We start from the raw sequence: 23,059 nt of genomic DNA on the forward strand, positions 1-23,059 counted from the left end.
ACAAACAAAGGAGCACAAACACATACACACACAAAGCCTACACAAGAGGACAAAACGAACAAACAAAGGAACACAGTGGGGCACCGCCTTGGAACGGTCAGTGGCAAAAACACCACTGGGGAGCTTAAAACCGGTTTATGATGCGCACCCAACCTCACTCTTACCCCCACCATGTTCCAAAGACACGGGACAGTGTAAATAAAAGTAATCCCCTCCAGGTGAATCTCTAACACACGTAATGGAAACAAAAAGGCATGGCATGTAAAACATAAAAATGCTCGTGTATAAATATATAAAAAGCAAGTCGCACTAAAGCCTTATGAATATATGTTACTCCTAATTACATTTGTATCAAGCTGCCTTGATAGGATGTAAGGATAGTTTGATGGTAGGATGATAGGATAGCGAAGTTAAGATAATAGGAAGGTAGGCTAGTAGAATAGTAGGGTGATAATATAGCGTTAGTAAGATTTTAGGATATCATCGCTATCCTAACATCTTACGAGTACTATAGCAATTCTACTATCCTAACATCGCCATCCTACCATCCAAACATACCTATATCTTGCCATTCTACCATCGCGCTTTGATAGTTAGGTGAGGGGCGATGCTAGGATATGAAATAAAAACTATTCCTTACGAATCAACCTTTGACGTCCTACCATCTACCATCGCTATTCTATCATCCTACCATCGCTAACGTACTGTCCTACCATCCTACTGTCCCTATCCTACTTGATATCCCTTATCCTACCATCGCGTTTTGACAATTAGGCGATGGGCAACGGTAGGACATGAACAAAACAGTATTCCGTAGATTACCACGATTTATCCACTTAATGCTTGCTTTTAGACGTCCTCAGAGCTTTAGAAATCCCAATCAGTTACATTAAAATAATTGTTGAATGCTGTGTAAATAAGTAGGCTTCTTTTAAAAAAGAAACCAAGGAGAGGTCCGGTGTTGCTCCTTTTAAAGTTATATCAGAGACATAGATAACAATTGTTATCTATGTCTCTGGTTATATGATATGTTGTGCTATAGACGAAAAACAGTTTCCCTGTTGCAGGTCACTGTGACCTATTAGGGATCATAGTCACTGTGAACATGACCTAATGACCTCAAAATCAATAAGTCATCTTCAGGTTATGATCAACCTCCGCCAATCCGAGGTCTGCAGGCCCAAGCATATCTTAGTTACTGAATTTCATTTAAAAATGTTCAAAAGCTACCTCTGCAATAATTGTACACTGAACTTGGCCCTGGTGAAAGCTGCAAAATTAGCATCATACCATTTTTGCGAGAACCTCACCGGACAGCCTTGTTTGTCAACTGCCCCGTTCGTTTGGGCCCAAGAGAATAGCTTCCGAGAAGCTTTAGAAAAAGCTAAGAACCAAATCCCAATCGAACGGACGTCTGCCGGAAGTGAAAAAATATATCATTCTTTTTTTAAATGTATTTTTTCAGAGATTTTTCTTGTTAATGTGCTATCTGAAAAAAAACTCTAAACATTTTATTAGAGTCTAGTTTATTACTCAGTTTGTAAGGTTTATATGTCGAATTGCCGCCTTGTTTAAATCACGTGATTAACATGTCCGACTATCGGGTGGAAGACACAGAAGCTCGGGAGAACTCTTCTTATTCCGGTAGATCTTCCGAACGGGGCAAACGAACCCGCCAGTTAAACAATAAATTCATTTGATTGAACGAAATACATTTTAACGTGATTCAATTCATATGTATATCTTTGAATACTGCGAACAAAGAACAGTAAATATATCTCTATGTATATATATATATATATTTGTTAATAACTGAACCGTTTCCAACATTTGTAACAATAGTATTACACTGTACTTCTTTATTATAAACGAACAATTATTTTCGTCTTAGAGGATTTCAAAACTTAATTGTGCGCAAGCGCATTGGGTCATTTTAAACTGGCTCGCCGTAATTTGCGCTAGAAAGTGGAATCTAACGCCGTAAAATTGGTAGATTAGTCTAAATTCTCCTAGTTTGAAAGCCAACCCTATGGAGAGGTCTTGACCTCTCCAATAAGATACCCGGCTGAAATTTCGTGTAAAATATAGCTGACTTTATTGTCTAAATCATGAAAACACTTTCTGTTTGAAGAAAATAATTTTTTGCGGAAAGTGCATTGCCACAAGAACATGAAAAACATATTTAAAATACTTAACTGGAATCGACAAAGATATTGGAATCCTGCTTAACTCATATCATGTGCCGTCCCACGCACAACGCAACACACGACAGTATGATACGACATGCGACACGACGCAAGACACGACGAACGACAATACGACACGACGTCGCGACATCAAAGTCGCATGTCGTATCTCATTGTCGTGCGTCAAGTCGTTTGTAATGGTGTGTTGTCGTGTGTTGTAACGCATGTCGTGCGTCAACCTGATTGAGTTTACAACGCTATAAAACGACACGTCTTGCAACATTTACGATCACATAAGGAAATAGAATGGTAAGGCGCATATGTTATGTTATGTAACAATATCGTAAGCAACGTTTTTCAACATAAAATACCTCGATATACCGGAGCGAGAGAAATATCGGAAATTTTTTACACCGTCATTCAGATCAAGTGATTCTCCACTTTGTTTTTTTTTTCTCCTCTAAACGTTGTTCACGCCCGGGGATTTGAATTCATAGATTCCAAATTTTAAAAATACGAAATTTAAAGGAGGTTTGTTTGTTCGTTGGGGTTTTATTTCGAGGATTGACAGAACTCTACTAATTTTAGTCCTTAAAGCCCTGCTCCCGTCCTACCTTTTAACCTTGAATTGTCACTGGAAAAGCATGAAAATCCTGACTATGAACAGTGACGCATGTCAAAATAGAGTCTATTTTGATCTAGAATCTATCTGAAATACCAGTGGTTTTGCGTGCTTAAGTGTGGCACGTGGCCGTTAACAGTTACCTATTGTAATCATGGGTTGCATACACACAATAGAATTTGAATAGCAGCGGAGCAGGGCTTTAACGATCCTGTATCTACACCTCCGTATTTTTGCAAATGATATTTTCTCGTTAGATAAAACAAGACATTTAAGTGTATCTTGTGACTTAAAAATAGGTACAGTCGTTCAAGTAAAATCCTTGCAGTTTTGGAATGTCTTGCTTTTATTATGAACTTATTAGTAGATACATACTAGTATGTCATCAAGTGTGCGAAAGTTAATACTTGTTCTTTAAGTGTATAAAAGGATTTTTAAAACTGTTCTGCGCAAGTATGCCAACTTCCCCACATGAATCAGAGGTAGAGGAAGAATGATTTCAGAAGATACAATGTCTCTTGATTTGCGTACGTATGTGTATAGGGAGAGGCTTCGGCTTCATCAATTTGCCTTATATATCGTATCGGGTAATATTCGCCTCTATAGACGCAACCTCTATTCAGGTAGTGCTCATTACGCGACTTATTTTCAAGTGCATACACTATACACAGATTGGTTTGTTCATACTTCAACTTAATCCCCGACTTCAGATTCATAATCACTATTTGCAATACATAAATTCACAACATGACGGCAGACGCCAAAACAGGTAAGATGCTCTTTTGATAAAGTTTAAGTATCAGACGAACTGTAATAACTTTTAAATAATATACAAATAGTTACATAGAACAAGCATAGGGTGGTTTCAGGATTTTTTATAAATTGGGCCCGCCAGACTGCAGAAAGTATATAGTTTCACCAAAGTTTTTCGTCGTTTTCACTTTATTTCATTTCCCACCATTTTAGGTCCGATTTTCAACATTTTTTAGAATTAGCAAATTTCTTAAGGCTTGAATTTATGCGACAAACCTGCAAACCTACTAGAGGGGGTAACAATGAAACATTGTTGTTACTGTCAGAATCAATTTCAATTTCTATTGGGCCTACGGTCCTGGGTCTCTTCTGTTTATAGGGGCGTAGGAACGGGGGCGTGAACAAATGGGTATGTGCCCCCCATCCAGGCCAAAGTTCGAGTAGCAGAAATTAACAAAAGGGAAGGCAAATTTCAGTAAGGGAGCGTCATAATGTCTATAGGCAATACTTCTATTTGTAGACACCGCTGCGATAATATATTAGTGGAACAGCCGAATTCATATCTTCTTGATGGGTGAATATTTTAAAAAAAGACAAGACAACACGTACTTACAGTCTTTGTTGCTTCTGAAGTCGCAATTCAGTTGGTGAGTACACACAAGAATGGGTCTATGTGGATGGATCTTGGTAGCAATTTTTGAAGAAAATTATGCGAGAAGAAGTTTTCTTAGGATAGGCTGATTCCAGTAGCTGAAAGGTAGAGAATATCTAAGTTTTATCTTTATCTTGGTTGGTCATTGCATATTATAGCTAAATTTCAGAAAAGGACCTGCGTCAACCTAATGTTCATTTCAATAACGAGGACGGTATCCGCCCGATGGTATCACGGTTCATCGTCAGAGGTATCCTACACAATGTCTTCAAAAAAAACAAAACGCTCTAATTTTACTGTGCTTCCGATTTTTGTAAACGAAAGCATTGGCTTACGCACAGAATGCCTGCTTTTCATTTTCTTAACAAAAATTTCCTAATTCAATCCTAAATAATACCATTATTTATGAAAATAGATAGCATCGCCTTAAAATATCTTCATTTTCGTGACAAAAAAACGTATTTTGTCACAATTATTCATATCATATGAGATAGAAATTTGACATGGATATTGTTAAGGTATGATCTTACAATACAATACTAAAACTTTTAAAATCTTCAGTAAATTACGGGATAAATACACGTTTTAGGTGTGAATACTCAGTACACATACATGTATATAAATCGCCGTAAGACCGTATCGCTCACACCAGTACGTAGCCGAATACCCAGTGTGATGTTAAGTCAAAGTGAATTCTCTTCGTTGACTGCAAAAAATGATAATGACTTTATTGTTCAGGGCAGAGTTATGGGTTTTGTGCCTTTCAGTTTCTTTTTTTACAATATCACTGAACATTTTCTTCTCAGTAAATTCAGTTCATTCTTTTAAATACCAAAAACTGGTAAAACTTTAATACAATTACCAAAGAAGACATTTTCTAGAATCAGATATCTCATGAGCCAATAGGTTTCCATTTGTTTCAGAGCTAAGGAAAAACAATAATGTTGACCGTCTGAAAGTTCAAAGAGGGAACAATTTTGAAAATAAAACGTGGACTTCCTCTGAACTTGACCTAATGTGTGTATTATGATCCCCCATTGCTAGAAATGCATAGGTTTTATTTAAGCTAATAGTACTCTAATGTCATTTTGGTTTCAGCGCTATTTAAAGTAAACAATCAATTTGCTAAAACCCACCTTGAAAATCCGAAAGAGGGAGTAGTTCTGTCAAATCACAATAACACGCAGAGATCACATGGAACTTGATTTGAGATATGTATCATTGCATTATAATTTCACCTTGTGTGAAGATTCATAGTTTTTATTAAAGAAAGTAGCATTTAATGACATTTTCAAAGTGAAAAAACTAAGTGATTTTGTTTAAGGTAATGTCAGAAAAATAGAACCTCGGAGATAAACTTGTCTTACAACCTGTTTTGAAGTTCAATGAAGTACCTCTATTGGTTTCTGAGAATTTTTAAGGAATCAACAATTTGCCATATTTCCTAAGTTTCAGATTTGCAGTATTTCAGAATATTAATCTCTATGATCTGATTTTACAACAACTTGCTGTATGATACATTAAAAAAAGATATACAATATGTAAGAAAAATGTTGTCCCAATTTACCTTCTGAATAAAATTGTAGACCCGAATTGTTTATGTCAAATAGTAGCCCCGTAACGGAGCAAGTGACATCTATAGTTATCCATACTCTTAACGCAAGTGTTTATGGACAGCCGCTAAGATTCAAACTTAATCATTGACATACTAAAGGATAAGTCAAAAAACAGATGTTAACATCGGTTACTTTTCAAAGTATAAAATACATTTATCATAAATTTAGTTAAGAAATATTACAAGACTATTATCCATGTGGTAGTGTTACCCTCGAGGTCCGCCAGTGAAAAATCAACGCATGCGCAGTCACATTAAAAGGTTTTGTTAAATTGCTATTACACTTATTATGGATTACCCTACAGATAAATTAGAGATTTAAGGTAATGATAATTAATTTTACAGTTTTTTAATATATTTTTCATCTAAGTTTAATATCTATAAAAATATATTTAGGTTAATATTTTCGAACACAGGTTATGTAAAGTTTCCAATTTTTTCTATTTTTACTATTTATACTACATATTTAATTCACTCGACACTAAATAACATGGCGGTGACACATTAAACTTAACAAGACCAAATCATAGATAACAATAGCTACGAATACCGACAAAATTCTTCTGGACAGAAAAGATCAAGCTTTAAGAATTGCTTTGGTTTGACACTAAAGAATCTAGAAATACGAGAAATTGCAAGTTATAAAAGCTGAACCAAAAGTAAAACAAACAAACAAAAATAACCCCCATATTTACAAGTGTTCATGTATGCTTAATTTACCTTTAGTGATACTCAGTCGATACGTAATGTTTAAAAACTTTAGGTTATAACACTTTCTGATAAAAAAATATGTAAACGAAAAACAAAATAGAAATTAGATTAGGTCTCCTTGAAAGTGGAAAATGATAACATACCTGTGTATCAGGTTTCAGAAGTAATTTACCTTAAAGAGGTAGGTTACCTTGTTACAAGGGTAAATTCAAGTTAGTTTAACCGCAGCATTTGTTTATATTTCGTGTAATATGAAGTTTTACCTGCTACAATATCAATTTCGTTTGTCTCTGTCCCTTCAAATTCAATTTTTACCCAGGTTTGAAGAACATGACCCTCTTAAGGTATTTCATATTGAAGGAAGAAGGAAAATACGGATATTTAACACTTTTCAGTGTATTTTAGTTTCATTGATATCCGTAGATGTCTGCATAATTGATAATTTTACTAGTATGCACGTTAGCTTTCTAATATAAGCTTTAAATGTATATGTCGCGGGGCTCGTGTTTCCATGGTAACGCATTTTCTCTCATTTTTAAACAACTATGTATAAAAGTAGGGGTTTTCGACGGCTTCAGTGCCATTCTGTTAATGACCAACATGGAATATTTTGGAAATATTATTAGCAAAATACCAAGCACTTTACATGGTACTCTATTTTCTTAAAGTTAACAGTAACCATGGCAACAGAGCTGTTTAAAATAGCATATATCTTGCTTTTTGTCGTAATTTCTTATAAAAAACATCGAATAAGATTATCTTTCTAGTTAATGTAGCTTTAAAACATATTATTTCTAACGTAAGTTATATTTTCGTGTTATCTGCATTTATTCAAACAAATTTCACAGCCTAGAATACTTACAGCAGTACCCCTCACCTGGCATTTTTCATGGAAAAATCGTTCAGCATGCTGATATTATTCTCATGGATATTGTTGAAATGAAAATAAAAAGCCGAAGCTGTGTTTCTTAAATAGATCAGTGTCAACGCTTTTGAATTTTACATTTAAATACATAGGTCACGGGCTTCGTTTCCATTGTAACATCAATTAAATTCAAGAAACCACAATTTTCTACAGAAATTCATGACGTTACGTGTCAGTTACCGCGCAAAATTAATAGCTTTTATCTTGAAAGTACGTAATTCTGTGCATTTTGTTTATTTTAACTATTTTCAAATAACCAATATTTGCTGAAATATTTGTTATGAGTCTTTTGCTCTGAATAATCATCAATATTTTGCTTTTTTATGTAGTTATATTGAAACGTTATGCGGAATGTAAGAAAATGGATGATGGTAACCAATGTTATTTGGAATATAATTGGATGAAAGGTTACTTGTAACGGCCATTTTCAAATAAAAAAATCTAGCAGTTTGATTTGTAATACCTATTTTTCAGGTTCCGTTGATAATTTGTTATTTATATACTAAAACTAAGATCTAAAATTGTTCAAATTTCTGTAGAAAATTGTGGTTTCTTGAATTTAATTGATGTTACCATGGAATTTTAAGGCAACATTGTTTAGAAGCGTTTCTGCGGCAGTTTATTCATTATTTCTGCATTATTAAACCATAAAGCATCATATCGGAGGCAGGGTCATGAATTGTTTTCAGGAGAACGAATATACAAACACATTTAATTTGTCGTAAACGTCGTCGTAAATCGTTACGTTAGCTTCCGGTTGGACATGCGCACATACAAATATGAAGGTAACCTTCTTCCTTAAATCAATATAGCACACTCATTACACATTGCGGAAGCAATCATACACGAAGTGCCTATTCAACTGCGTTTTTCTTGTGCACGTTAATCTCCTTAACTGAAAATTACATTTCTTTAGTAATTTTTGGTATTTGGTATTACAGTTCTAACACTTTTCGTATCTTGTATGCAATTAAACAAAAAGTCAAAAGAATCATTGTTATTTAACCCTCGGACGTTTTATAATTCAAAAGGTTCGGTATTGATAAACGGGGATATGTACACCAGTCAAAGGAAAAACATTGTATTGTCATATGTTTTAAATCCCCTTTACATTAACAAAACTGATATCCTTCATGTGGTTTTAAGAATATTTTACCTTTTTTCAATTGGTTTTTGTTGTTCTTAAGGATTTGTCTCTTTTACCTGTTCTAATAATGAACCTGGCTAATATATACACGGTTACACGCACACACGCACACACACACACACATATATTTTTTTCATTTTTTTTACCGTAGAAGTGGGCATCCGTAAAATGCCAACTTACTGTAAATTATATATATATAGTGTACAGTTAGTAAAACGTTTATTGAGCATTTCACAAACGTACATCCGTACGTGATCGATACTTTTTTCAAATTTATACCTTTATGTACCAATAAAATATATTTCAGATATGTTTCAGTCAAGAGTGTGTTAAACCTTCCTAAAGTTTGACTTTGTTATGGTTGATTTTGTTTTGTTTTTTATTCAATTTTTCTGCACATTCTAATTATGGTTGAATTTGTTTTTTATTCAATTTTTCTGCACATACATCTATGGCATGTACGATTTGAAAGGGCGGGACGGGGTCATGGGCGGAGAGGCTGCGTTTTGAAATCGTGGCTTTTTAATTGAATATTTGTCATTGTTGTTTACGATAGAGAAACTTTGCTGTATGACTTGGCTGTTAAAATATTTAATTCGTATACGTGTTTTATTTTATAAAAGAACACCATATTTCTGAAGACTTTGCAAAATCTGCATAGTGTTTTAAGACATCATGCAATTCACTTTGGTTAAGTATTTTTCTTGATATTTCAGGCATATTTGAATAAAACATGACCAACAAAACTGACCTTTAATAAATACAAGTTATAGGGCTGACAAATACAATAGATCAACGAAGAACAAATCAATGAATATCATCAAAAATAACAACAAAAGTCAAACAGCTAAATTCATATTCAATGACCACAGCCGCCAACACATAGTCAAAGTCTTTGTATTTACTAGTAAGTAATGTCAACGATTTATAATTGAATATTATACTACTTACGTTTTATGGTTGAATATTATATAACTTACGATTTATAATTGAATATTATACTACTTACGATTTATAGTTGACTATAATACTACTTACGATTTATAATTGAATATTATACTACTTACGATTATACTACTTACGATTTATAGTTGAATATTATACTACTTACGATTTATAGTTGAATATTATACTACTTACGATTTATAGTTGAATATTATACTACTTACGATTTATAGTTGAATATTATACTACTTACGATTATACTACTTACGATTTATAGTTGAATATTATACTACTTACGATTTATAGTTGAATATTATACTACTTACGATTTATAATGGAATATTACACTACTTACGATTATACTACTAACGATTTATAGTTGAATATTATACTACTTACTATTTATAACTGTACAATTTAATGCGTGTAGTAACAAGTTAATTTTTACATTTGATATCTAAAATTCAGTTTCAGTGTCAATATATTGAAAATCAAAAACAAATCCAAGTTCCTGCAAACAGCAATTAATGGATATCTACTTATTCTTAAACATTTAAACAAGATAACATTTATTTTTTGATACATGAGCTTCAACCTGTTTATATATTGTCTGGGTTGGGCATATATTGTAAAAGTCGTCTGGTCATGGTTGCTCCGTGGTCTGGGTTTTCTCGTGTTTTAGGTTGTGTTGTCTAGTGGTCTAGGTTGTTTCGTGGTCTGGACTGTCTCTACTTCTGAAGGGACAGTTCAATAAATGCAAGTATGTTTTCAATGAAAACAAAACATTCAGTTTAGTGTTATGCTTATTACATGTGAAATTTGGAAAACCATTCTAATAGCTGTTAGTCAGTGGAGTTAACTTCTTATAATTCCATATTGTTAATTAATCATTCTTCCAATATTGACCGCTCCTCCCGCGTTAGTCACAAAAAAAAGGGTCACTGTTACAGCAGAGATCAATATCTGCTTTTCTTTTTGGTGTTTTTTTTTCTTTAATCAGGAATTATAGGAAATGCTGTTTTTAAATGAAATGTGGCCGTAATCAGTGCGGCGGAACTATTCGCGTCGTGCTCAAAAGAAATGACCAAAAGCACGCGGAAACATCGCTTCGAGCAATTTTGGAGGGTTTGTTCTCAATGTAAGTCGGTTTTGTGTTCATTTTATATCTTATGTAAATGTTTCACAAAGACGGTCAAACCTGCTCTGTGCAAATGAAGACTTCTGTTCCCTGTGCTTCAGTTTGTTCATGATGCCCGGAGAAAAGGGGATAGAAATACCAAAAACTAAATTTTAAAAAAGAAAATGTTTGTTTCTCTCTTTTTCTCAATACAGAGTCATTCGCACGGCAAGAAGCATTCTTTTCTGCATTGTATGTTATATTTACAATTGCAAAGAGTAAGTAAAAGCGGACGTTTCAACTTAGTCAACAACAAATATGAAATGCATTTTTGGTCATTTGCCCTCCTTTGTCTTGATATCATGAAAATACAGAGACACAGAGGTCATTAATATACACATGTACGAAAATAGTAAGTTGGACTCTCGTCTTTGGTTACATTCTATATGAAATGAAAACAAGACTGATTTACCTACCTGACATTTACATGATTGGAACGGAGAATAAACACAATTGTGTTCACCTTTTACTTTTGGTCACTTTTGCTCACGTCACAAATAGCTTCGCAACGGTGTAGTTACGTCTTCCAATAATTTCCACTGGGCATGGATTTGGCAGTTACAGAAATTTAAGAAGAGTGTCTAGCATTTTGTTCCCCCAGAAATGCCTAGTAAAAAAGATTCTGTTGAGTATGTGCCCAGAGATATGAACATGTGGGTGCAATTTTAACGTAACCGTAAAAAAGCAATTAACAATATATCATATTATGCTGTGTTTACCACAGATCTATCTAACTTTTCAAACCGCAGAGTAACACCAACCGTTGTGAAAAATGTTTTAATTTCTTTACAGACGATGGCAACTTTAGACAATGAGAGGTATTTGAGACACATACTGTTGTTAGGCGAGGGTGGACTGCTTGTGTTAAGAGGCATTGTAACTAGAGAAGCAGCAAGGAGCGGTCAGACCCTCGAACATATACTTGCATCAAATAGAGCATTATTTCATAACCTTATCCAAGAACAGTATATCATTTTGTTTCCATCTACATCTACAGTTAATGCAAATGTACAAAGCTGGGATATGTCCCTACTTATGGTCGTAGTAAAAAGATTGTTCATGGGCACGTCAGGTTTATCGCCTGCAGAAACAGCTTCTATTCAAGCCTTAAAAGCATACAGAAATTGCATTCAAGGGCATCCCACCAGCATGAGTATGAGTGCAACTGACTATGCTAGAGATCGACGTTTGCTAGAAACAGCTCTTAGTCATCTAGCATCAGGTATAAGTGCAGATATGGATACAGAAATCAAAGACATGATAAGGAGAACAGATTCAGGGCATATTGATATTCAGTCGTCATTCGAACACATCAAAGAGCTACATGCATTCAAAACTAGTTTTCTAGATGCATTAGAAAGCAAATTATTAGTACTAACGGATATAAATTGCGAGTTAAACGATATTAAAAGTAAGTAAGCAAAACAGATTGAACAAAATCATACTTATCTTTACATACTGTCAGCCATCTGATATATTACTTAAATCCCTATTTCAAAAATGATTCGATAGTATGAAACTTAAACATACAGTCCTGCTTGTTCAATATCACTGCAAAGATGTAAATTAGTTTGGTACAAAAAAAAGAGAATTGAATAACTTTAGAGTGTGATAATTATGTAATAACCTCTACAAATCCCCGCCCCATGATCCAATAATAACTACCCTTATTTTATAACAACGTTTCGCTTTATATTTTCATAACGTAGAAAGGGTGAGGTTTCATACTTTATCTTTGAATATGGTATCACTTTCTCTGTTGAAAATTAATTTTGTATTACATGTATTTAGCACATGTTTGACGTCGCGGGAGTGTAATAAAGCATTACATAAAATGATATACACTGGTGTAATATACCTATGATGTCTACGTCGTTTAATGTATATAGGAGACGTTGCTCAAATTGACTTGTTTATTATAGTTAAAGTAAAATATTTGGTGTTTCGACAGGAAAAGCTAACATGTGATATTACAATTGTGACTTCCCACATTGAATTTATTAAACGAGTTGAATAAAGTAATAAAGTGCGAGACTCTATGAGAAGGCACTCATGTAATATCATCTATTTACAGCATGCCTGAATAATATGGATGGAAATCATGCAGGCAGATATGATGCGTTACAAAAACAACTGCAAGAAATTGATATAACCACAGGAGCGACGAAGAACGATATGGCCGATATGAAAGGTACACAATAAGGAATGTAGGAGAATTTTATTATATCTGGTTATATTTTATGTATATGGGTCCCATTCCGACAGAGTTAGTTATGCGGAATGCCTTTATTTAGTTAAGACCTGATATTATGCTTTTATAATTACACACATATGGTTTCTATCTTTATATTAACTAAAGGTCTTATTAAGTAACAAATAGACTGTATTTCTTTCAAATTTAGATTTCGAGGATATGTAACAAAAATTAGCAAAACGCGTCATGCTACAGTTCAAGTAACTTATTTAGCTATTTTCGATGAAAACACGGAACTAATGTTACGATTAAAATTTATAAGAATAAATATGAAAACGAATCGTTCAAAAAAAAAAATAAGCATGAGATTGCATACCCCATTTCTGAAGAGAGGCATGTACAATGTTTACTATCCATTAGTTCGTTCGTCTGTACGAAACACTATGTTGTTATTTATAACTTTTATTACAATTTAAGTGATTCCAATGAAAATATATGTTAAATATTTATCGCCAATAAGAGATATTACAATGACACAAACAAATGAGTGTTTAGAAGATACGTGTCGAGATAAGTCTCGCCAATACGTCTGAGGTCAGTGTCAAAGACGATATAATTTTAATGCATTTTTTAATACACACCACTTCGTGTCTGAATCATTTCTTTAAAACGACCAAGGGTTCCAACTGAACTTTGCACAAACATTAAGAATGATGAGACTGGAATGTCCTTACTTTTAAGGTCAATGTCGTAGGCAACGAAACATATAGTTTTCATACACTTTGAAATCCAATAAGAAAAGATAGGATTCATTTATTTCAAACTTTGGACTTTGCCAGCTAATCATCAGTATTACAAGGATTACCAGAAAATAGTCTATCTATCATTGACATCAACTATGTGATAAGAAATAATTAAATTACCGAAGTAATAGATTACTTAATAAGTGTCATTAATGAGATACGCTAAAAATAATCATTTGATGAAATAGACATGATACAATGATTTAAATATGCTTCAAGAAATTTCACATCAACTTTTTCCATAAATGATTGACAAAGTCGACTCTATTCCGATTTATTAAATCGGGAATAAACAGAACCTGGGCAATTGGTCCATCTCAATTTTACCTGTCATTTCTAGAGCAAACTCCTGTTATATAGCATACATTTTTAAAAAGACAAATAATTTACATAAAATCAGGTTTGTCAAAACCACTTATGCCACATGGCTTTAAATCTACAGTATTTATTGATACATTGTTGAAACATGTTAGCAGTGGTAAATAATAAGGGTCCTTATTCTTTATCTTTGAAAACTGCTGATCTTTTCGTCCATGATGTTTTATTACATAAATAAAGTGTTATTACTTCAAAGAAATTATTTGCATCATACCTATAAAAAATAACCCAAATAAACAAAATAAGACATTTTATCTATTCTAACTTATTTCAGCTCGATTATGATGAAAGCTTTAAGCGTACATGACTCACTCCCGTTATGACACCATTACTGGTTTTGCTAAGAACCGGACTCGCAAATAAAACATCCACAGTCTCAAAAGATGGGTGTACCTCAATGCTTGATTTTATGACCTCTTTTATGTCTTCTTTATATAACAGATATCACATTTATCTCAAATACTGTATATATCGATATACGCTTGATAAGTTTTTAAAATGATATTTTAGTTACTTGCAGGAGTTGCATAATGTTCCTTAAAAGGTCAACGTTTGTGCAATATTAAATATATGTATTTTACACCTGGAAAGACGAAATGCATTCTTCTAAAGAACAACTGTTAAATAGAATTTGCAAGAAGTCTAACAATCTTTTGTTTCCAATTTTATCCAATAAAATGAAAATTGCTGGATTATATAAAATGTTATATAACATGCACAAGTTCGCATTGTTGTAAATGAACTTTATTCAGTTCAAAAGTCACACTTTTCAAAATAAACAGATGTCATAAGATTATCATGATATGATGCATATATTATGTGAAGCATGGACTGTCGGACTTTCTTGAAATATGATCCTGATCAAATACAGAGTATCCAAAACACTGTGGTATCTGTAATAACCAACACATGTACATGTATCACATATAACGCTTGATATATCTATATATTTCTTACCTTCGTACAAAATTATCCGCAATTATTACACGACTGTACTGGTTTTGAAATATAACCACAGTCTATTACCAAATTGCTTGTCGGAATTATTAGCGCTTAAGGTACTTCCGCCATCTTGAATTTAGAGTGACCTTCAATTGAGGTGTGAAAATATTGTGAACAAAAGCTTTCAAATGCAGCTGTTTCAGAGTACAAAAACAGCTCAGTTTGCAAGATCTGAAGTAAAAGTAGCTGTATAAAAAGTAATAATAAAATTTGGAAATAAACAAAGAAGATATTTTACCTGTATTTTTCCAAATTTTTGGTTAGATTTATAAATCCTTTCAAAATACTTTATTAAAAATTCATGAATGGCAAAAGTTAGTTCAAAGTATCAATTAGTGCATAGGAGAATTGTCTTACCGAATAGAACTAAACTTAGTACAAAATCTGTTTTCAAATCTGACCACCTCATGTATTAAAACAAAAATAAATCTGTACATATTGCTATTTTCAGCATACATAAAAGTAGTGCAATGTGCGGACAATGATTTTTCTATGTATGGTGTACCAAACTGCCTAAAATTGTAAGAGAAGTCTCAGACTTAATGTGAACAAGATTTGCAACGATCCAAAATTCTCTTCAAGGATTGTGCAAGTATAAGAAAATTTTAATTTACTATTGTGGACTTTATGTACTAACGCGCTGCTTATCTCACGGAAAATTTGGTGGAAATGGAATTTTCGGCACTTCCTGCGCTAACTACCGAAATTACTTAACGTAACTTTCTCACACATACGTGATTGTATATTTATAAGTTACAAAAACAATCGAAATATTTGCGTTATCACGTTATATGCAAATATTTTAGACAATCTTAAAACATTTGGCCACAGTATTTCCGCATACTGGTCGGGGACAAGTTCGATGTGTATAATGATTCCTTAGAGGTTTCATGCGTCGTAAACTTGCCAATTTTGATCTTTCGACTTTTTATACAATATGAGAATTTATGCAGCATGTAATAAATCGCAGAAAAAAAATGTGCAACAAAATATGTTAGGAGGTATTATAGTTTGTATACAATTGTAGATAACCTGATGATTTGTCACACTTTCATAGATTTTAACAGATATTCTTGCATAAAAACTACTTTTTTCACTGGATCCGCCCATGTATTAACGGGAGAAAAATCGTGTGCAAACAAGGCAATTCACGTGCTGTTAATACCCGATTTTTATTTTTAAAAATGCTTTCCCAGGGACGTATATGTAATTCTGCGCAGATTGACATCTAGTATCTACGTCTTTTTTCTTTCATAAAAACCTCTACTTGAAGCATTAAATATGCAATCTAAACCATAGAATGATTTACTGTATCAATAAGTTGAGTAACTAACGAATACGCTAAACTCCCATTTTAACTCTGCGTCAATTCAGATTTTGTAGACAACCGTGAATTTTAAAGAATTGCGTGTTTACCTGTACGATTCTTTGTTTTTAGGTATTATATTTATGATTTTGATATGTATCAATCAGTATGTTTTTATCTAATTTCTCGAAGAAATTATATAAACAGCTTGGAAACATGACACTACGTTCGCACTCATCCGTACTCCAATATAACTCGAATGTAAAGTTATTATTCTTGAAGTTGTGATCGAGTCCACCAAATTGTGAACTGATACGAAAAATTATCGGTAATTTTATATTGTAATAATGAGAGATAAAAAATCGCTTAAAAACCTTCAGGATGTGCTTTTGATAGTGATGTTTATTTCTGAGCCCTGGATACGGATATTTAAAACATGTTTACCGTTTCCGAGAACAACTGGAATGGTAAGTAAAAATGTACCGGAATCGTCAAGTCATCACATATGAAAACAATACATAAATCGTCGTGAAATATATTTTTATGCAAGAATAGCGGCCTTCGGTCTCGGTCACAAACAATCCCGCGGGCTTCTGCAGACGTTACTACACACACAAAAAAGCGTGTATTATCCCTACAATAAATGTGTATTGAAATTCCGGCATAGAAATGGACACTGACTTTACATTAGTGGTCACTGCGGTGTTGACAGCGGAAGCAGCGGTCCAGTACTAAGACTGTCTACAAAACCAAGGATAACGAGTTCTTTATCTGAAAATTACGAACATTGGGATCAGTGTTCAGTATACACCTGAAAATGATAGACTTGCTAATTGCCGAGTGCACACTTGTTTTCTATCATCGTTAATATAAAGTAAACTAGTAAATATTCGAACATATGCATAATCTCATAAACACTTCTTTATTGTATGTTCTCTGAAATTAACAAATAACTGGCTCAGCTGAGACACCATACTTTAAAGTAAATTCAGTTTATTCACCACGAGGGTTCAAAATGCACGGGAGTCTCGTGATAGTACATGCCTTTATTTCACATGGTTGAAGTGTAAACAAATAGTTAAATTTGCTTCGTTTTATTTCTCACGGAAAAGATCGGACGGTTTTTTATATTGGAATAATCATAGAACAATATATGCATTTAAAGTTGAAAGTTGATTGTTTTATACAGGACGTAAAACTGAAACAAGTAAGACCTTTACTTTTCCAGCAATGTTCCTCAGGTGAACTTTGACATTGTTTACAAAGAGAAATCAGTTTTGTGTCATCTTGAAATGCGTTGTTCGGCTGAAACGTAAAGTTCCCGGAAAAGTTCTAAAATGGCTTATTTGGAGGATTTTTGTTTTATTTATAAATTCAACACAATGTGCAATATTTCCAGTTTTTGAAAATGATTGAAATCGAACTGTTTTTTAGAAAAAGTCCCGATCTTTCATCAATATTTTGTCAGCGGATGCTTACAAATTTAAGTGAAACGGCTTTCTTGTCCAAAAGAGGTGTGTAAAGCGAAAAACTATCATTACACATTGCGTTTATTCTTTAAAGGTAAAGGATCGGTAACAAATTAAGGAGATCGGACAGTGCAAAACTATACTAAATGGATATCTCTAACCATTGATAAGGAGGCATATATATTTCAGTAAGGAAATCTGAGGTAAAAGAACAATCATATATTTTATTTCTTGAAATAAACATGGAGGCGAAATATTTTAGAAAAACTGTGCACGTGTTTTGCGCATTAGAATGTTTAACGACATTTTCTTGAGAAAATAGCGCTCGTGTGCACTATTTTGGCATTTCTTTGATTTGAAAATAAATATTTTATAGCAATTTAGGATGCATACGATACTAAAATTTTGCACCAAAAATGTTCACTCATTTTCTTCCAAAGCACTGTGGATATAGGGTTCAACGTAACTTTCATACTCGTAAGCTTACCTACAGATATATCTTTTCAAGTTTTATCATATATATTTTTGTGTCCTTGCATTTCGAAAGCTGTTTCGAGGATTCTGATTTTTCACATGAATTTCTAATTTAAATTTGCGGAAGTACCTTAATATGCTCCTAAGGAGATAAATAACCGGTGTTCATCGACGCGCAAGGTCTTTTCTCTACTGAAGCTCCCAAACAAACAATTGAAACAAACATTACTTTCAATGGCAAAGACATATTAAATTTTGTGGAATTATATTTCAGCAAACATATAATTTCTGTACAGCACATTAACATTCAAACATTTCTTTAAGGATTATTCTGAACATGTTATATTTGGTTGTGTTACATTGTTTTAGATATTGCCCCGATGTTATTTCTATATCATCAATGCATATGTTGTGGTATACATAACAAAAATTGTTATGGTAGTTAATAAAATATATCAGAATATTCTTTGGATAATGTTTTTAAAATGAGCCTATGATACGTATGGATAAGTGTACATGCATGTTAAATAAAAACTGATTCCATCCTTTATTTAACTTTTAAATAGGCCGTACTGGAAAGAAGTTGTATGTATTGTTATATACCCTTCGTGTTTTACCTTCTGAAAATAAGGTTTTTATATCTCATTTCGTATCTCAGTCGATTCAAGAAATTCCAATGAAACAAACCTCAGGTACAAAGCATAATAGGAAGCAATGTGTATCTTGGTAGAACCATTGAAATTCTGCAACTCAGCTGGATCTTTTCTAAAATGCCCCACAGTTGAAGGGTCGTTAACTAATTACCGTAGCATTCTCTACAACGTGTTAAAACTGACATTAAACCCTTTTTAACCCTTGAAACATGCAAATTAAATGCTAAATAAACAAAATAAATTTTTCAAAGATATCATGGAAATCCGCGAAATTATGTTAACATTTAAATGTTATATGTAAAGTTTACATTATTTCTAAATCTATACACGCGGTCAAGAGGTTAAGAATGCTATTATCTTTAGGTATACATGTAGACCAAAACATTTTCATTTTTGCGAAAATTCAAACGAGCAAACTTGCAATCAGCATTGAACTAAAATGCTTGACATCATAACAGTTGACGGTGTACATTGAATTTAAATTATTAATATCTAGATTTGACAATAATAATTCTTAGATCATTCCTTTTTCAATAACTCAATATAGAGTTATGTTTCCTATAGATTATACTTTCTCTCAATATCTTCTGTTAATATTTGAAAAATCAGGAAAATGAAAACTATGTTTTGGAGTTATTCTACGGACAAATGTTATCAGTAAATTCTATAATTAGAACTAACAGAAAGCAAATTATCAGTACTAACGGATATGAATTGCAGGTTAAACGGTATTGAAAGTAAGTAAGCAACACTGTTCGAACAAGATTAAATTTCCATTTATCTTTACATACTGTCATCCATCTGAGATATTAGTTTAATCCCTAGTTCTAAAATGATTTGATAGTACGAAACTTAAACATACAGTTCTGCTTGTTCAATATCACTGCAAAGATGTAAATAAGTTTGGTACAAAAAATAGATTTGAATAACTTGCATGATGATTATGAAATAACCTCTACAAATCCCGTCCCCATTATGTATCCGATAATAACTACGCCCCGTTTTATAACAATGTTTCGCTTTATACTTTCATAACGTAGAAAGGGTGATATTTCAAGATATTTCATCTTTGAATATAAATGCAAATTTAACATTACAGCATGCCTGGATAATATGAACGGAAATAATGAAGTCAGAAATGGAGCGTTACAAACCCAACTGCAAGAAATTGATATAACCACAGGAGCGACGAAGAACGATATGGCTGATATGAAAGGTACACAATGAAGATTGTAGAATTTCATTATATCTGAAATTATTTTATGTATATGGGTCCAATTTCGCCAGAGTTAGTTATGCGGAATGCCTTTATTTAGTTAAGACCTGATATTATGCTTTTATAATTACACACATATGGTTGCTAGCGTCTTTATATTAAGTAAAGGTCTTAATAATTCACCAATGAATTAAACTGTATTTCTTTCAAATTAAAATTTTGAGGAAATGTAACAAAAATTAGCACAATATGCGTCATACTACAGTTCAAGTATCTAATTCAGATATTTTCGATGAAAACACGGAACTAATATTATGATTAAAACTTATATGAAAACGAATCGTTGAAAAAATAAACATTCTGAGATTGCATACCCCATTTCTGAAGAGAGGCATGTACAAATTTTGTTCTATAGCTTATAGTCGCAAATATGTTTTAAAAAGACAGACAGTTTACATAAAAACAAAGACAAATATCAAACAGGGAATGCCACGTACCAAAATCGCAGCCTCCCCAAAACGAAACCTACAGCACGCAGACGTGCACACCACAAACACACACACATACACGTGCACACACACAAAGCCAACACACGAGGACAAAACAAACAAACAAAGGAACACACACACATACACGCGCACACACACAAATAAAATCTTGAAAGTAAAATCAGGTTTGTCAAAACCACTTATGCCACATGGCTTTAACTCTACTATATTTATTGATACATTACTGAAACTTGTTATCAGTAGAAAATAATAAGGGTCCTTATTCTTTATCTTTGAAAACAGCTGATCTTTCCGACTATGATGTTTTATAACATCAATAGAGCGTTATTACTTCGAAGAAATTATTTGCATCATACCTATCAAATATAACCCAAATGAACAAAATAATTTTTTTTATTGATACTTACTTATTATTACTTACTCGAATATGAAGAAAGCTTCAAGCTTACATGACTCGATATGATACCAGTACTGGTTTTGCCACTGGCACCAGATCAGAAAGAAAATGCCTCCGAACGTGGTGTACCCTACCCCTAGGTATTCTATAAGAACCATGGTCATGAACGGGAAAATATACTAACCCGTTTCAATCGCGCATTTCATACCTAAAACACGCAGTGCGGTAAATGTGTACTATGGATATCAAACAAGTGGTAATTTATCTTCCATTGTGTACCGGTCACCTTTTTTCAATACATCTTATCTTAGAAAAACAACGCGTAGTTTATAGTTATTTCAACGTTACAAAAAAAACTTGCTTGAACTTCCCTGGTGAATCTCCGTTCTAGATTACAAAACCATTCTGACTGGCTGTTGTGTAAATGTATAACAATCGTCATTTTACTACACGTTTTCGCTAAAATGTGAAAATGCAGCATAAATGTGTAAAATGAATAAAATAAACAGAACAGATGCAGACCAATGTACGATTTAAAGTTAAAGATCATATACAAGATGAATTTCATTCATCATTTCGATTTTTAGTGTAAAATTGTGATTTTTTAAATTCTGTTTTTGTTTGTTTACGTTTCGCCAAACATGTGCACACAGCCGTGACCTCTAGACCGGATGTTCATTAGGGAAGGTCAAGCAAGTTTTTTCAGTAACGTTGACGAAAGCATAAACTATGTTGATAATCTCAGCAATATGGAATATTGAGACAATGTGACTGGTGCACGATGGAAGATAAATTATCGCTTGTTCAATATACCAGGTACCCATTCACCGAACTGCGCGTTTAAGTTGAGAAATGTACGATTGAAATGGGTTAGTGCACTTTCCCGTTCATGACCATGGTTCTTATAGAATACCTAGGGGTAGGGTATAACACGTACGGAGGCATTTTCTTTCTGACCTGGTGCCAGTGGGTTTTGCTATGAAACGGACTCTTAAATAAGACTTCCACAGTCTCAAAAGATGGGTGTACCCCATTGCATGATTTTATGACCTCTTCTATTTCTGCTTTATATAAAAGATATCACATTTATCTCAGATACTGTTTATGTTTATATCGATATATATGCTGATGACTTCACTGTTTATAAATTTTTAAAATGATATTTTAGTTACTTGCAGGAGTTCAATAATGTTCTTAACGTTTGTGCAATATTAAATCTATGTATTTTACACCCGGAAAGACAAAATGCATTCTTCTAAATAACAACTGTTAAATAAAACCTGCAAGAAGTCTTTAACAATCTTTTGTTTGCAAGTTAATAATGAATAAATAAAATAAAATAAAAATTGCTGGATTTTATAAAATTTTATATAATATACACAAGTTTGCATTGTTGTAAATGAACTTGAGTCTGTTCAAAAGTCACAATTTCCAAAATAAACAGATAAAATATAATACTGATCAAATGCAGAGGATACAAAACACTGTGGTATCTGTAATAACCAACACATGTACATGTATCACACATAACGCATTGGTATATATATATATTCTCCCCTTCGTACAAAATTATCCGCAATTATCTCACGGCTGTACTGGTTTTGAAATATAACCACTATCTTTTACCTAATTGTTTGTCTGAATTATTAGTGCTTATGCTCCTAAGGAGATATATTAATAACCGGCTGTAACCGACTCGCAAGGTTTTTTGTCTATTGAAGCTCCCAAACAAAACGTTTGAAGCAAACATTACTTTCAATGGCAAAGACATTTATTTGTGGAATTTTATTTTAGCCAACATAAAATGTCTGCACAGCACATTAACATTCAAACATTTTTAAGGATTATTCAGTACATCAAAACAACCTTACAGAAAATTTCATAACTGGTTGTGTTACATTGTTTTAGATATTGTTCGATGAAAT

The 23,059-nt window shown here is 33.1% G+C and overlaps 1 protein-coding gene across 1 annotated transcript in view; it reads left to right on the forward strand.

The window, feature by feature from the left end:
- The first annotated feature begins 11,528 nt into the window (after nucleotides 1–11,528).
- LOC123538728 (uncharacterized) overlaps nucleotides 11,529–23,059 on the forward strand; it is a 69,911-nt gene continuing 58,380 nt past the window's right edge. Inside the window, exons 1-3 of the mRNA XM_053547094.1 lie at nucleotides 11,529–12,144; nucleotides 12,808–12,924; nucleotides 20,112–20,228. Coding sequence (XP_053403069.1) covers nucleotides 11,529–12,144; nucleotides 12,808–12,924; nucleotides 20,112–20,228 — 850 coding nt within the window. The remainder of the gene's footprint in view (nucleotides 12,145–12,807; nucleotides 12,925–20,111; nucleotides 20,229–23,059) is intronic.

The sequence above is a fragment of the Mercenaria mercenaria genome, chromosome 1, assembly GCF_021730395.1.
Source record: "Mercenaria mercenaria strain notata chromosome 1, MADL_Memer_1, whole genome shotgun sequence".
In the NCBI taxonomy this organism is placed as follows: domain Eukaryota; kingdom Metazoa; phylum Mollusca; class Bivalvia; order Venerida; family Veneridae; genus Mercenaria; species Mercenaria mercenaria.